The sequence below is a fragment of the Oncorhynchus mykiss genome, chromosome 25, assembly GCF_013265735.2.
Source record: "Oncorhynchus mykiss isolate Arlee chromosome 25, USDA_OmykA_1.1, whole genome shotgun sequence".
In the NCBI taxonomy this organism is placed as follows: Eukaryota; Metazoa; Chordata; class Actinopteri; order Salmoniformes; family Salmonidae; genus Oncorhynchus; species Oncorhynchus mykiss.
The window spans coordinates 16835171-16850421 of NC_048589.1; the positions used below are offsets into that span (position 1 = coordinate 16835171).

General features: G+C 42.4%; 1 protein-coding gene across 1 annotated transcript; it reads left to right on the forward strand.

The window, feature by feature from the left end:
• The first annotated feature begins 13379 nt into the window (after nucleotides 1-13379).
• On the forward strand, nucleotides 13380-14853 carry LOC110504324 (oligodendrocyte transcription factor 3-like). The gene has a single exon (XM_021583104.2). The coding sequence runs from the start codon at nucleotides 13624-13626 to the stop codon at nucleotides 14392-14394; it is 771 nt and encodes a 256-aa protein (XP_021438779.2). The 5' UTR covers nucleotides 13380-13623; the 3' UTR covers nucleotides 14395-14853.
• The last annotated feature ends 398 nt before the right edge of the window (nucleotides 14854-15251 follow it).

Below are 15251 nucleotides of genomic sequence, written 5' to 3' on the forward strand. Positions count from 1 at the left end.
CTGAAATGTGGCAAAAGGTCGCAAAGTTCAAGGGGGCCGAATACTTTCGCAAGGCACTGTATATATATTTGTTTTGTCATTATGTGTAGAGTGATGAAAAAACGTTTTTTAATCCATTTTAGAATAGGACTGTAACGTAACAAAATGTGGAAAAAGGGAAGGGGTTTGAATACTTTCCAAATGCACTGAATGCACCTATTTAAGGTGTTTTCACACTTGGTCCCTTTCAGACAATTCTTGCGAACTCAATGCGGTTTGCTTCATTTTTTTGTGCAGTGTGAACACTCCAAAGGAACTCAAACCCTTCAAAAGAGCCCTGAAGCAAACTGAACTGAGACCATCGGGAGAGGTGTTCTGGGTCCGATTCCCTTTTGATGATGTGCAGGTTTGAGGAAAAAAAATGTGTGCTGTTTTTGGATATTAATTAGTGATTGTCATTGATGCACATTGAGTTTTTACCTCAGAATATTTGTTTGAAATATGTGTTCTATAGGCTAAGAGAGCTTCATAAACTGTTTATTCAATGGTGGGGTTTGAATAGTTTGAGAAGACAACAACATACTTAGGTTACAAAAGCAATACTAGCTCTTAAAGGGGAAGTAGCCTACATTGGGTGGAGAATGTTCAATTCCAGCATTATTTATTCTGCAGTTATTCTTATGCTATTTATTCCGTTACCAATAATATTTACATGTTAATAATATCTTCTCATTTCAATTATTATGTCTAATATTTGAACTCAATGCAATCTATTAGCTTCTAAAATGTAAGTAGGTATATCTATCTGTCCGATAAACCTTTATGATGGAAGGGCTTGTCCTGCACCTTGTGAAAACCAAGAGCGCATTGAGTGAATGTTGGGAAAAGATCTTGGTTCTGTTTTGGAAGCTAATTGATTTAATTCCATCAGAATGTCTTATTGGGAAGCTAGATATACCTACTTACATTTAAAATCAAATACAATTTTATTTGTCACATGCACCGAATACAACTGGTGTAGACTTTACCGTGAAATGCTTGCTTATGAGCCCTTCCCAACATGCAGAGTTTAAAAATAATAAAATTGCATTTTAAAATAGTAACACAAGAGGAATAAAATAAAATACACAAGAACAGAGCTATATATATATATATATATATATATATATATATATATATATATATATAGAAGTATGAGGTATTTGAGGTAGATACAGTATGTACATGAAGTCAGGCTAAAGTGACTAGGCATCAGTAAAGATGAGTCAAATAAAGAACAGAGTAGCAGCAGCAAATGATGAGTGTAAAAGTGTGCGTGTGCATGTCTGTGTAATGTGTATGTATCTGTGTTTGTGTTGTGTTGGTATGTGTGTGTGTGTTATGTGTGTGTGGATGGCAGGTAGCTCAGCCCCAGTGATGTACTGGGCTGTCCGCAACACCCTTTGTAGCTCCTTGCGGTCTAGGGTGGTGCATTTGCCACACCAAGCGGTGATACAGCCAGTCAAAATGCCTCTCGATGGTGCAGCTGTAGGGCCCATGCCAAATCATTTCAGTCTCCTGAGTGTCACGAATACCACCGAAGGTGGCTCCCCTTCCTGTTCGGGTGGCGCTCGGCGGTCGTCGTCGCAGGTCTGCTAGCTGCCACCGATCCCTTTTTCCTTTTCGTTTGTTTCTGTCTAATTGTTTTCACCTGTTCCTTGTTGGTGTTTTGGGATGGGTGTTATTTAAGTTTGTTTTGCCCGCCGGTGTTTGTGCGGGGTTGTTGGTTGTTACGTTTGGTGATGTATCGTGTTTGTTTTGGGTTTTCGTTGTCCAGTGTTTGTAACTAGGTTTTGGGTTTGTTTAGCACCAGTGTTTTAGGGCATTCACCCATGTTTGGACCTGTTACATTTTGAAGGACATTAAAGCATTTTTCCGTTATCTTCGCTCTCTGCATTTGACTCCTCACTCATCACTCACCCGACGTTACAGAAGCCCGCACCACTAGATGGAGTCAGCAGGAGCAGTGACCACCCCTCTCCCCATGATGGAGGAAAGAGTCCTTCATCATACGTCCATCCTCCATCGCATTGGATCAGCAATGGGAGAGGAGTGGTCTCCCTACTACCCCACCTACCCTCCCACCAGCAACTCTACCATCTCCTCCAGCGGGATCCGGTGCCAGCGCTCTGCGCATCACGCCTCCAAGGGAGTACGATGGAGCGGCGGCAGGGTGCCAGGGATTTCTGCTACAACTCGAGCTCTACCTGGCCACCATTCGGCCTGCTCCCTCAGACGAGGAGAGCATGAGTGTCCTCGTCTCCTGCCTGACGGGTAGGGCCCTGGAGTGGGCCGTTTCCGGGCTGTGTTCGATCATCCCCCGGAGGGCCGAGCGGCGGGTGAGAGGTTGTTCCATCTCCGGCAGGGGACGAGGAGCGCGAGGGCCTTTGCGTTGGATTTCCGGACTTTGGCCGCTGAAGCAGGGTGGAACGACAGGGCCCTGATAGACCATTACAGGTGCAGCCTAAGAGAGGACATCCGCAGGGAGCTGGCTTTTCGGGACACTACGCTTACCTTGGATGAGCTGATCGACATGTCTATCCGGCTAGACCATCTGCTGGCTGCTCGCGGACGTTCTGAAAGGGTCCTGTCAGTTCCACCTCCTGCTCCCCCCGCTCCTATTCCTATGGAGCTAGGAAGGGCTGTCTAGGGAGACCGGAGGAGGAGGCTCCTCCTGTACCCATTGTGGCCGGAGAGGGCACACTTCCGGTCGGTGCTGGAGGAGTCCATCTGGGAGTCGAGAGGGCAGGCAGAACACTCCTCGGTCACCCCAGTTGAGTCAGCACCACACTCTCCCAGAGCTTCCTGTTGGTCACATGTTTTTGTTAATCTGTTTTCTGAAGTTTTTCCCCTCTCTCCAGCATAAGGCGCTAGTCGATTCAGGCGCAGCGGGGAATTTTATAGATCGCGGACTCGCCCAGAGGTTGAGGATTCCGTTAGTTAAGGTAGACCCCCCCTTCCCCGTGCACTCCTTAGATAGTCAACCGTTAGGGTCAGGGCTGGTCAGGGAGGCCACGATTCCTCCGGAGATGATTATGCAGGGGAATCATAAGGAGCGGATTAGTCTGTTCCTTATCAATTCACCTGTGTTTCCGGTGGTGCTGGGGATTCCCTGGCTGGCTATTCACAATCCGAAAATTTCGTGGAGACAGGGAGCTCTCCAGGGGTGGTCTGATGAGTGTTCAGGCAGGTGTTTAGGAGTTTCCATCGGTGCGACAACGGTGGAGAGTTCAGACCAGGTTTCCACCGTGAGCATTCATGCTGAGTATACCCGCTGGTGTTTGTGCGGGCTTGTTGGTTGTTACGTTTGGTGATGTATCGTGTTTGTTTGGGGTTTTCGCTGTCCAGTGTTTGTAACTAGGTTTTGGGTTTGTTTAGCTCCAGTTAACGCTAACGGAACTCCCCCCATTCAGCTGAAAAGGTGGCGCGGGATTATTATTATTTTTTTAAATATTTAACTTTCACACATTAACAAGTCCAATACAGCAAAAGAAAGATAAACATCTTATTAATCTACCCATCTTGTCCAATTTTTTTAAATGGTTTACAGCGAAAACACAACATATTTATGTTAGATCACCACCAAATCCAAAAAAACACAGCCATTTTCCCCAGCCAAAGATAGAGTCACAAACGCAGAATTAGAGATAAAATGAATCACTAACCTTTGATAATCTTCATCAGATGCCACTCATATGACATCATGTTATGCAATACATTTATGTTTTGTTCGATAATATGCATATTTATATCGACAAATATCGGTTTACATTGACAGCATGTTCTGAAATGCCAAAATATCAGGAGTAATTACAGAGAGCTACATCAGATAACAGAAATACTCATCATAAACTTTGACGAAAGATACGTTTTACATATAATTAAAGATACACTGGTTCTTCATGCAACCGCTGTGTCAGAGTTTTTTTAAACGTTATGAAAAAAGCATACCATGCAATAATCTAAAACGGCGTAAGACGTAAATATAAGACGTAAATATATTTAAATATATTTCTCCGCTCAACAGAAATACGAAATTACATCATAAATATTCCCTTACCTTTGATGATCTTTCATCAGAATGCAGTGCAAGGAGTCCTAGTTCCACAATAAATCGTTGTTTTGTTCCATAACGTCCATTACTAGTGTCCAATTAGCTGCCTTTGCTACCACTTTCAGCTCACGTGCCCAAAAGCTGACGCTGGTCCAGGCGAACACGGACGAAACCTTCAAAAATATATATTCCAGGTTGAATAAACTGGTCAAACTAAGTAGAGAATCAATATTCAGGATGTTATTTTCATATATATCCAATAACGTTCCAATCGGAGCATTCGTTTTCGTCTGCAGTCAAATGGAACGCAGGTGATATCAACAGACAATTGCGCAACCAGGAAATGGCATTCTGCCAGGACAGTGAGTCATTCCCCTCCCATTCGGTCAAAATTCACACTAGGATGTTCATTCCACGTTCTACTGAATGCTGACATCTAGTTGAAGGCGTAGGAAGTGCTAACATATCTTGTTTGGAAGTGAATAGGCGATGACGTAAAATTCGACCCGCTTTCAGAATTTCCACTTCCTGTTTGGAAGATTGCCTGCCCTATGAGTTCTGTTATACTCACAGACATAATTCAAACAGTTTTAGAAACTTTTCTATCCAATAGTAATAATAATATGCATATAATAGCAATCTAGGACAGAGTAGGATGCAGTTCACTATGGGCACGCAATTCATCCAAAGTGAAAATGCTGCCCCCTATCCCTAACAGGTTTTAAAAGATGAGACTGTAATGTGTACGTTAATAATCGGGGAGTACAGGGAGTACAAGGGGTGAATTTAATAAATAAATAAACATAGAACAAAACAAGAAAATACGAGTAGCGACATGAAACATATAAACAGAAACAATAACGCCTTAGGAAAGAACCAAAGGGAGTGACAGATATAAGGAAGGTAATCAGGAAGGTGATGGAGTCCAGGTGAGTCTGATGAGGCGCTGGTGCGCGTAAAGATGGTGACAGGTGTGCATAATAATAAGCCAACTAGCGACCTCGAGGGCCGGAGAGGGAGTAAACGTGACAGAGTCACAATAATTGTAATTAGAAGATTATATTAACATGTAAATATTATTGGTAAAAGAATAAATATCAGAAGAATAACTGCAGATTAAATCATGCTGGAATTTAAAATTATACACACAATAGGTCCCTTTAAGAGCTAGAAATTATATTGTATCCTACGTTGTGATTTTCACCAAATATGTTGTTAACTTCTCACACTATTCAAACCACACAATCAAATAAACAGCTTATGAAGCTCTCAGCTCATAGATCACATCTTACCAGTGGTGATTTTAGCATGTAAATCTTGGTGGGGCAAACTCCCCCAACTTTTGGGGGGGATGCATGCCAGCAAAGCCACTACACAACACAACACTAAACAATACATTAATTGCACTATAATGGTGACAAACAGTGCCCACAAACTGTTAGGGCCTACATAAAGCTGTCCCAACAGCAGAGTCCCAACCTTACCACTGCTACATCTGGCTATTAGTGGAGCCTTGTCTGGCAGTGAAACAGTTAATTCAGCCTCATTTACTTCCTTTAGAAAAAGCATAGCTGATATGGCTGACTTGTTTAAACAAATGTGGTTTCTACTGACAATTGAGATGTACAAACTATGGAATAAGGGGAGGACGAGCGGATAAGAGGCAATCTGTAATTTCGATTAAGACATTTAAAACATTTTAACTAGGGATATTTTTATTTACAATGACAGCCTACACTGGCCAAACCTAGACGATGTTGGGCCAATTGTGCGCCGCACTATGGTACACCCAATCACTGCCAGTTGTGATCCAGCCTGGATCCGAACCAGGGTGTCTGTAGTGACACCTTAAGCACTGAGATGCAGTGCCTTAGACTGCTGCGCCACCCCAAATTAATGAGCGAGTTAGGACGGACATAGTCAATATAACGATATGTTCAGAACTTTTGAGATGTACAGTGACAGAATTCGGAACCTGGGCCATTCTTACAGTATTCTCCTTGTACACCAAGTCAGAACTATAGGATAAAAAAGGGGGCATATAAGCAGACAATGAAAGCTCTTACAATATTCAATGATTACATTTTTCTAAAACAGGCTATAGGCTACATGTGCACCACCAGGTCAGAACAGTAGGCAAAATTATGAGGAGAAAAGGGACCAAATTATTAGGGTGAGGCACATGGGCTACTAACAGCTTACTACACAACATACACTTAATATAATTGTTTAACTACAGTATACATATCTCCCTGGCATATTACATCATTCAAAACGTATTTTCCCCAGTCGGAGTTCCCAGCTGGCTTCCCAGTTCTGGCTTTCCTGTTGTTTTGAGCACGGCAGAAGTCATGCTGGATTGACCAATGTTGAATGTTTATGCTTTTAAGCTTGGAAAAGAGACCCCTAAACCCAGACTTGGAACCACACAGGCTAGTGATTGCTTTGAAATGCTTGCAATTAGCCACTGATTTCTTCCAAACCACTCATTGTTGAATATGCAATTTCCAACTTGTTGTGTAATGTTTATGTCCAATGGCCGACGAGCACAGACACGTTTAATCTATATTTTTTAAACTTAAAAAAAAAGAAATGTTACATTGTTTTGCAAACTGATATGTAACACGTATTAATGCCCAAATAACATACAAATCAGGCAAAAAAATATAGGACCCCACCTGCCCTGAATGACAGGTCGTCACTGCATTTTACAAACAAATAATCTGAACTAAAAACTCAAACACATATTTTAGAATGTCTGTGCATCCTTGACAATCACTAATCAATATCCCAAAACAGCACGTTTTTTTCCACGAACCTGGGGTGTAATCATTAGCCAAAGAGTCAACTAAAACCAGAGTTTCTATTGGACAAATTCAATCCCTGTTTCAGTCCTTCTGCTCCCGTTTAAGAAACGTTTTGCAACAGAATCGGCAGAAGGAATACGCCCCTGCACTTCATCATCTTCTCTATTTTGTGGCACCAATGTGAGGGGTTATGGCAGGGGAAATGGTGTTTCAGTAGTCTAGTGTGTGGTGTGGGAATAATGATAAGAGAAACCTGCAGAGCTTTGTGTTCACATTGACCTAAAAAAGGGAATCGGGGGCTCTTTTGAGGGGTCTGAGTGTTCACACTGCACAAAACATTAAGTGAACTGCACTGAGTTCACACAAATTGTGAAAACACCCTAAGTAGCAGAGTAGTAGTTGGTATTGCATTAGTCAAGAGGGAGAAAACGTTACAAAAGTGAGTTCTACTTAAACCTGTACCTACAGGTCAGGCTTTTCTGCCCTAGGCCATTCTTCTGCAGGACTGAAACTGCACAACATAACACAAAAAGCACTGTCTGATGTTTTCACCAGCACTCCACCCATAATATTTCCCTCAGTGTAGGCTAGTCTTGGCAACATGTCACAGGAAATTCCAGAGCAAGAGACAAAAATGTGCTAGTGAGAATAATAGAGGAGTGATGTGGAGAATAGATGGAGCTGGGCTTCATATCTCTGCCATGTGATTAAGAAAGAGACAAACATCTGGACAATAGCGTTGCTGGAGCCATGTATGATCACATATAACCTCATGAAAGGGCTTTGTGAATACAGCAAATGTGGGGTATTCCCCTTAAGCAATTCAGCATGTTGTGGTCATATGTAACAGAGTTATTATTGGTGATTCAACTTGCCACTCTATTGTAAGCCAATGGGTTTTTTGGTTTTAGTTTTGTCTTGCCTTCACGTACTCAACACGGAATCTTACTGGCTGGTTTGCGTGGCTTGCTTACGAAGGTTGGTGATTTTTATACTCTGAAGTGCAGATCGGAGTGTTGAAGTTATATCGATTTGTTTGTAAACATTGCTGGAATATTGTACATGAGATGTGGTGTTTCCTTTGTGAATATTTGTGGTGCATTTCGTCTAATATAATTTTAGCCAATGCTAGCTGGTTATTCACTGTGTCTGGGGGTGTTATGTATACTGAACATAAATATAAATACAACATGCAACAATTTAATTTTTTTTACTGAATTACAGTTCATATAAGTAAATCAGTTAATTGAAATAAATTCACTAGGCCCTCTATGGATTTCACATGACTGGGCAGGGGTGCCAAGCAAAGCCGAGCCACCCACTGGGGAGCCAAGCCCAGCCAATCGGAATGAGTTTTTCCCCACAAAAGAGCTTTATTACAGACAGAAATACTCCCCAGCACTCCCCCTCAGACAATCCCGCAGGTGAAGAAGCAGGATGTGGAGGTTTTGGGCGGGTGTGGTTACACATGGTCTGCATTTGTGAGGCCATTTGGACGTACTGCCAAATTCTCTAAAACGACGTTGGAGGACGCTCATGGTTAGATTGCACACACCCTCAAAAACTTAAGACTTCTGTGGCATTGTGTTGTGTGACAAAACTGCACTTTTTAATGTGGCTTTTAATTGTCCCCAGCACAAGGTGCACCTGTGTACTGATCCTGATGTTTAATCAGCTTCTTGATATACCACACTTGTCAGGTGGATGGATTATCTTGGCAAAGGAGAAATGCTCACTAACAGAGATATAAACAAATGTACACACAATTTGAGAGAAATAAACTCCAGTCAACAAGTGCCAAACCAGCGCACGCATGCAGAGTGTAGAATGATCTGTGGTGGCTGCGTTGCATGACGTGCTATCCGTACTGTTTCTCTATCAGATAATACATGCGTGATACAATTAAACTCCTTTTTTCACAATTCCTAACATTTAAAACTAGTAAAAATTCCCTGTTTTAGGTCAGTTAGGATCACCACTTTATTTTAAGAATGTGAAATTTCAGAATAATAGTAGAGAGAATGATTTATTTCAGCTTTTAAATCTTTCATCACATTCTCAGTGGGTCAGAAGTTTACATACACTCAATTAGTACTTGGTAGCATTGCCTTTAAATGGTTTAACTTGGGTCAAACGTTTTGGGTAGCCTTCCACAAGCTTCTCACAATAAGTTGGGTGAATTTTGGCCCATTCTTCCTGACAGAGCTGGTGTAACTGAGTCAGGTTTGTAGGCCTCCTTGCTCGCAAGCACTTTTTCAGTTCTGCCCACAAATGTTCTATTGCATTGAGGTCAGGGCTTTGTGATGGCCACTCCAATATCTTGACTTTGTTGTCCTTAAGCCATTTTGCCACAACTTTGGAAGTATGCTTGGGGTCAATGTCCATTTGGAAGAGCCATTTGCGACCAAGCTTTAACTGACTGATGTCTTGAGATGTTGCTTCAAAATATCCACATCATTTTCCTCCCTCATGATGCCATGTATTTTGTGAAGTGCATCAGTCCATCCTGCAACATAGCACCCCGACAACATGATGCTGCCACCCCATGCTTCCCGGTTGGAATGATGTTATTTCGCTTGCAAGCCTCCCCCTTTTTCCTCCAAACAGTTATATTTTTATTTCATCAGACCAGAGGACATTTCTCCAAAAAGTACGATCTTTGTGCCCATGTGCAGTTGCAAACTGTAGTCTGGCTTTTTTATGGTGGTTTTGGAGCAGTGGCTTCTTCCTTGCTGAGCGGCCTTTCAGGTTATATCGATATAGGACTTGTTTTACTGTGGATATAGATACTTTTGTACCTGTTTCCTCCTGCGTCTTCACAAGGTCCTTTGCTGTTGTTCTGGGATTGATTTGCACTTTAGCACCAAAGTACGTTAATCTCTAGGAGACAGAACGTGTCTCCTTCCTGAGCGGTATGATGGCTGCGTGGTTCCATGATGTTTATACTTGCGTACTATTGTTTGTACAGATGAACGTGGTAACTTCAGGCCTTTGGAAATTGCTCCCAAGGATGAACCAGACTTGTGGAGGTCTACAGTTTCTTTTTCTGAGGCCTTGGCTCATTTCTTTGATTTTCCCATGATGTCAAGCAAAGAGGCACTGAGTTTGAAGGTAGGCCTTGAAATACATCCGCAGGTACACCTCCAATTGACTCAAATTATGTCAATTAGCCTATCAGAAGCTTCTAAAGCCATAACATAATTTTCTAGAATTTTCCTAGCTGTTTAAAGGCACAGTCGACTTAGTGTATGTAAACTTCTGACCCACTGGAATTGTGATACAGTGAATTATAAGTGAAATAATCTGTCTGTAAACAATTGTTGGAAAAATGACTTGTGTCATGCACAAAGTAGATGTCCTAACCGACTTGCCAAAACTATAGTTTGTTAACAAGAAATTTGTGGAGTGGCTGAAAAACTAATTTTGATGACTCTAACCTAAGTGTATGTAAACTTCCGACTTCAAATGTACATAAATATTTAGATTATCTTCCGTCTTTTATATGTCTGTCACATATAACTTCTACATGAACCCTGTGGCAAGTGTCATTATAAGAAAGTGTTATAACCTGTAGTGTGTGAGTAATCAGAGTCAGTGTGAACCAGCACACACAGACACACACACACACTATGCGTGTTATAGTTATGTTAATGAATCCTCTGTGGCCAATGCAGAGCCATGGAGGAATAGCCACGCTACGCAGGATCTTAGAAAGTTAACCGGCCCAATCTAAAGGGCTTTACGGTACTGAAGAAGGGCAAGACAATGCATCGCCCACTCTTTAGTATCTTTTTAACTACCTCCTCCTCTCTGCAGGGCCCCCTTCCAGTGATAGTGATGTGATTTCGCAGACTGTTTGGGGGCTTAGTCGTATTGAATCTGACCCCATTGTCTTTATCCGTGGTTGAATTTTACCTAGTCTGCCATTAACAACGTTCTTGTCTAGGTTTAAAGCGGCAATCAGCACTAGAACAATAACAAAGCCCACTCCCCGCCCCTGTTTCTGTAAAAAAAGGTGAAGCATGGGGCTGGAGAAATGTAACCACTCTCAAATTCATAGACAGAACTATGGATGCAAGGATTGACCACCATGATATCAACATTATAGTTTTAACCAAAACTATTTTGAGGCTATATAGGGTTTATTTACATTTACTTTGTTTACAAACATTTGAGTAAAACAAGCTTATACTGTATTTCGGGTTCTGATGGGGTTCGACAGTGGAACTAAGCTCATAAGGCATTTCTAAGTCATATTCTTCAAGAATCAATTGGTATCAGTGGAGGCTCCTCAGAGGAGGAAGGGGAGGACCATCCTCCTCAGTGAATTTCATAAAAATAAATATAGTGAATTTTTTTTTTTTTAATCCTTTTAGATAAAACGATACTAAATATATTCTTGTCAAATAATTGATTAAAACACACTGTTTTTCAATGAATGTCTATAGTAGCCTCAACAGCACTCTGTGGGGTAGCACCGTGGTGTAGAGGGAGGACCGCTAGTTTCCGTCCTCCTCTGGGCACATTGACTTCAATACAAAACCTAGAAGGCTCATGGTTCTTACCCCCTTCCATAGACTTACACAGTAATTATGACAATTTCCAGACGATGTCCTCCAACCTATCAGAGGCCTTGCAGCATGAACTGATATGTTGCCCATCCAATCCAAGGAACAGAGAATGAATCTAGTACTAAAAGCATAAACTACAGCTAGCTAGCACTGCACTGCATTCATTATTGTGAGTAATTGACTCAAAGAGAGAGAAAGACAATAGTTTAATAGTTTTGAACAAATTAATTTATTCAGAAATGAAGGAGAAGCGAGCGAGAGAGAGAGAGAGAGAGAGAGAGAGAGAGAAAGAGCTAGCTATATTTTGTTGTATTTTTAAAAATATTTTTTTACTTTCACTTACTTAGCTAGTTCAGCCTCAAACACAGACTCAAACAGAGGGATGCTGTGTTAGCTAGCTGGCTATGGCTATCCAACACTGGAACTCTTCCTTATCAAGGTAAGCTTTTGGTTTTATTAATTTATTGCCACCGGGGCCTGCCGGTGTAACTGCTAAATTGCTTGCTGCTGACTGTACTGTACATGATTGTAGCAGGTTTACAAACAGTTTTAGTTAGTTTTAGTAGCTATGTTGACTATGATGTTAATATGGTGACAACGATGTAGGCCGAGTGTAGCGATTGGCAGATATGATAGGTCTGGTTTGTAAAAATGTTTTTGCCTAGTCACAGACAGCTGATGTGTTGTACAATGAAGTCCACAAGTGAAGGGAAAAGGTAAGAGGAGGAGAGTGCGTCGATGCGATTCCCCTTTTTATGTGACCAGGGGTGTATTCAATCTGTTGAAAAACGTTTCTTAAATGGATGAAATGGGGATAAACATACCTGAATTTGTCCAATAGAAAATGATTACACCCCAGATCAGCTAGGTGCCGGCAAGATTGTGCATGGCTGGATTGAATGTGTCACTGTCTGTCACCGTGATTACTCAAATTTCTCTCGACCTGTGCACCTACATTGTAAACATTCATTCATAGGCTAAGTTGTTGCAACCTCATGATGAGTGTAGGAAAAATTAGAGTATCATGTAGTAGCCTAAACCTATCAATGTTACATTGAGCTGGATGAATTGAATATGAATAACAGTCATCCAATATGCTCCAATATGCTCATAGAATAAATAATCATCCTCCCTCATCTTAAACGGCACCGACCGCCACTGATTGGTGCACATGATTCATTTATAAGTACAAAAATGGTTGTAGTAACTGCTGATTGCCCCACATACAGGGTTCCATATCAAAGTCTATTAAATATGTCAATGTCAAGATCACTATTCTCAAGGCAGTACCAAATATTTATTATTACTGAACTGACTTTCCTGTTCTTATTAAGATTGAGGTATTGTTTTAAATATTGGGTTACGTTTCCCTCCAAATGAAATGCAACAGATAAAATATAATATATACAGAATGTCCATCACTGTGATCAATTTCCAGCACTGGCAGCACATGTATTGAAATGATTACTATATTATGCATCACTTTGGTGAATGTCCCCCTGACACTGGGATAATTTTTTTACATTTAATTTTGCACATTGTTTATCCCACCATAACCATTACGGTAAACGTCTTTACATACTTGCAAATTTAGACCACTGATGAAAAACTCTGTCCTTTATATCTTCATATGTACATGTGAATCTTCACTGATGAACTGTGAGGTGCCTTGTGTTAACTAAACAGTGTTTTGTATGTCTTAACACATACGTGTGAACCCAGGCCTGCTCTAGTTAATGTGTGGTGATTATGGAGAGTTAAACGTGGGTGTAGCGAGGTGGGGTGGTAAGGGTGGGCTCTGAGGAGTGAAAGTGTGTCCCTTCTGCAATTGGCTGCGAGTCTAAATGTTTCATTATGCGTCTCATTGTTCCTTTGTTGGGACGGGGGTATAAATGCACCCCTGTAGAGCTGCAGAAGGACAGACCGCTGACGAGGACCAGACATAGCACATCTCCTGCCTTCGCCTGCTGTATCTAGCTATCTACTGAGCTCTGACAGAAGTACGAGTGAGAGAGCATTGGCCCTCAGCGAGCGGTGGGGGAAAAAAGAGTGAAACATTTTTCAAGAACCTTTTACCAAAGGCTTTGGCTCTAACCTCAGCTGCTTTGGGGATTTAGTTGTCTTTTCTACTTTCGTGTATAACGTTTATTTTTTTACTTATTCAACGGCTGAGATGGATTCTGACGCTGGCTCCAACTCCAGCCGCTCCTCATCTCCAGACCTGGTGGTGGATGACTCCATGGGTAGCTTCTTCTCCAACAAGATGTTTCAGGCCTACTGCCAGGAGGAGGGGGCAGCCAGGGCTGCCGGCCAGGGCAGGGTTGACCGCTGTGCTGGGGGAGGCAAGAGCAAGACCCGGGCTGACCTCAAAGAGGGTGACGATGTGCAAGACCTTAGGCTGAAGGTGAATGGCAGAGAGAGGAAGAGGATGCATGACCTGAACCAGGCATTAGATGGCCTGAGAGAGGTCATGCCCTACGCTCAGGGGCCCTCTGTTCGCAAGCTCTCAAAGATCTCCACCCTGCTGCTGGCCCGTAACTATATCCTCATGTTGTCCAGCTCTCTGGAGGAGATGAAAAAGCTGGTTGGGGATGTGTACGGAGGCAGTGGTGCCCAGAGTCGCACCAGCCACCCCCGGATCACCCTTCCGGCCCCCACAGCCCATCTCCCACTGCACCCCTTGGCCCAGAACCTGCACTCCCTAGTTGGCAGCACGGCCTCAGCTCTCCACCACCCCTCGCCTCCCCCTGCTCCAGCCCCACACTCACCTCCCTCTGCAAGCTACATGGGCTTCCACCATGCACCGGTACAGAGCCTGCTGAAGGACCCTCTCCACCTAGCCAGCTCCTACAGGCACTTCCCTGGAATGCCCTGTCCCTGCTCGCTCTGCCAGCCTCTACCAACCACCGCATCCACCCTGCACAGCTTTTCCATGGGCAAGTGAGCAGGCAACACTCAGGACTGAAGTTGAGGCCCAACCCAGGACAAAGAAGCTCACTGCCAGTGGACTGAGAAAAATAGTTGGTTTAACTGTAAAAAAAACACTGGTAGCCTCAGGACCTGTACATATTTTGTATATAGTGTATCTTTTATTGAGTATGTCGCTGCTATTTTTCCAATTGACATGCCTTGTTTATATTGAAAGGATTTAAAATGCACACACAGGGACCATTTCATACTGTTGTTCTTTGAACTAACAGCAAGAATAGCTGCTATGGCTATTCAATATCAGTGTTACTGAAACAAATGACAAAGATGGAAAGTACTGTGTCCTTCTGTGCAGGTGTCCTATTTTCCTAAATTAAACTTTTGATATGAAAAAAAACCGAAAATGTTCTGCTGTTTTACTTGAGACAGTCCATTTATATCAGAAATGTAAATCTATTAACATCTACTTACATTTTTATTTGCATCAGACTATTGTGTTTTTGAGCATGTCGTTCATGTTTTTAATTTTCAAATTGGCTACGTAGCACTACAATAGTAAAACACAACTATATTATATTTACCATTGCTGTGCACTGTATTTTAGGGTCTCTCCATGGTAGACCCAGGAGGGTGTAGTAGTTAGCGATGCTGAACAGGGGAGATGGGCGTAGAGTAGAGAGGGTGTTGGTTGCTAACCAGCCTAGAGGAGAGGCCTACCCCTGAGCTAAAGAGAGACAGAAGGGCCAGACAATGCAGCTCTGCAGAGGGAGGTTGAATGTGGCACTCTGAGCTCTGGGATCATCCATCTTCACTTCAACAGGGTGTGGGAGATGAAAGGGCAGCGCGGGCGCCAGGATGGCGATTCACTTTTGT

Bases quoted from the DNA above. Each gene is read 5' to 3' on its own strand.
- LOC110504324 (XM_021583104.2), top strand. From the start codon at position 13,624: ATGGATTCTGACGCTGGCTCCAACTCCAGCCGCTCCTCATCTCCAGAC.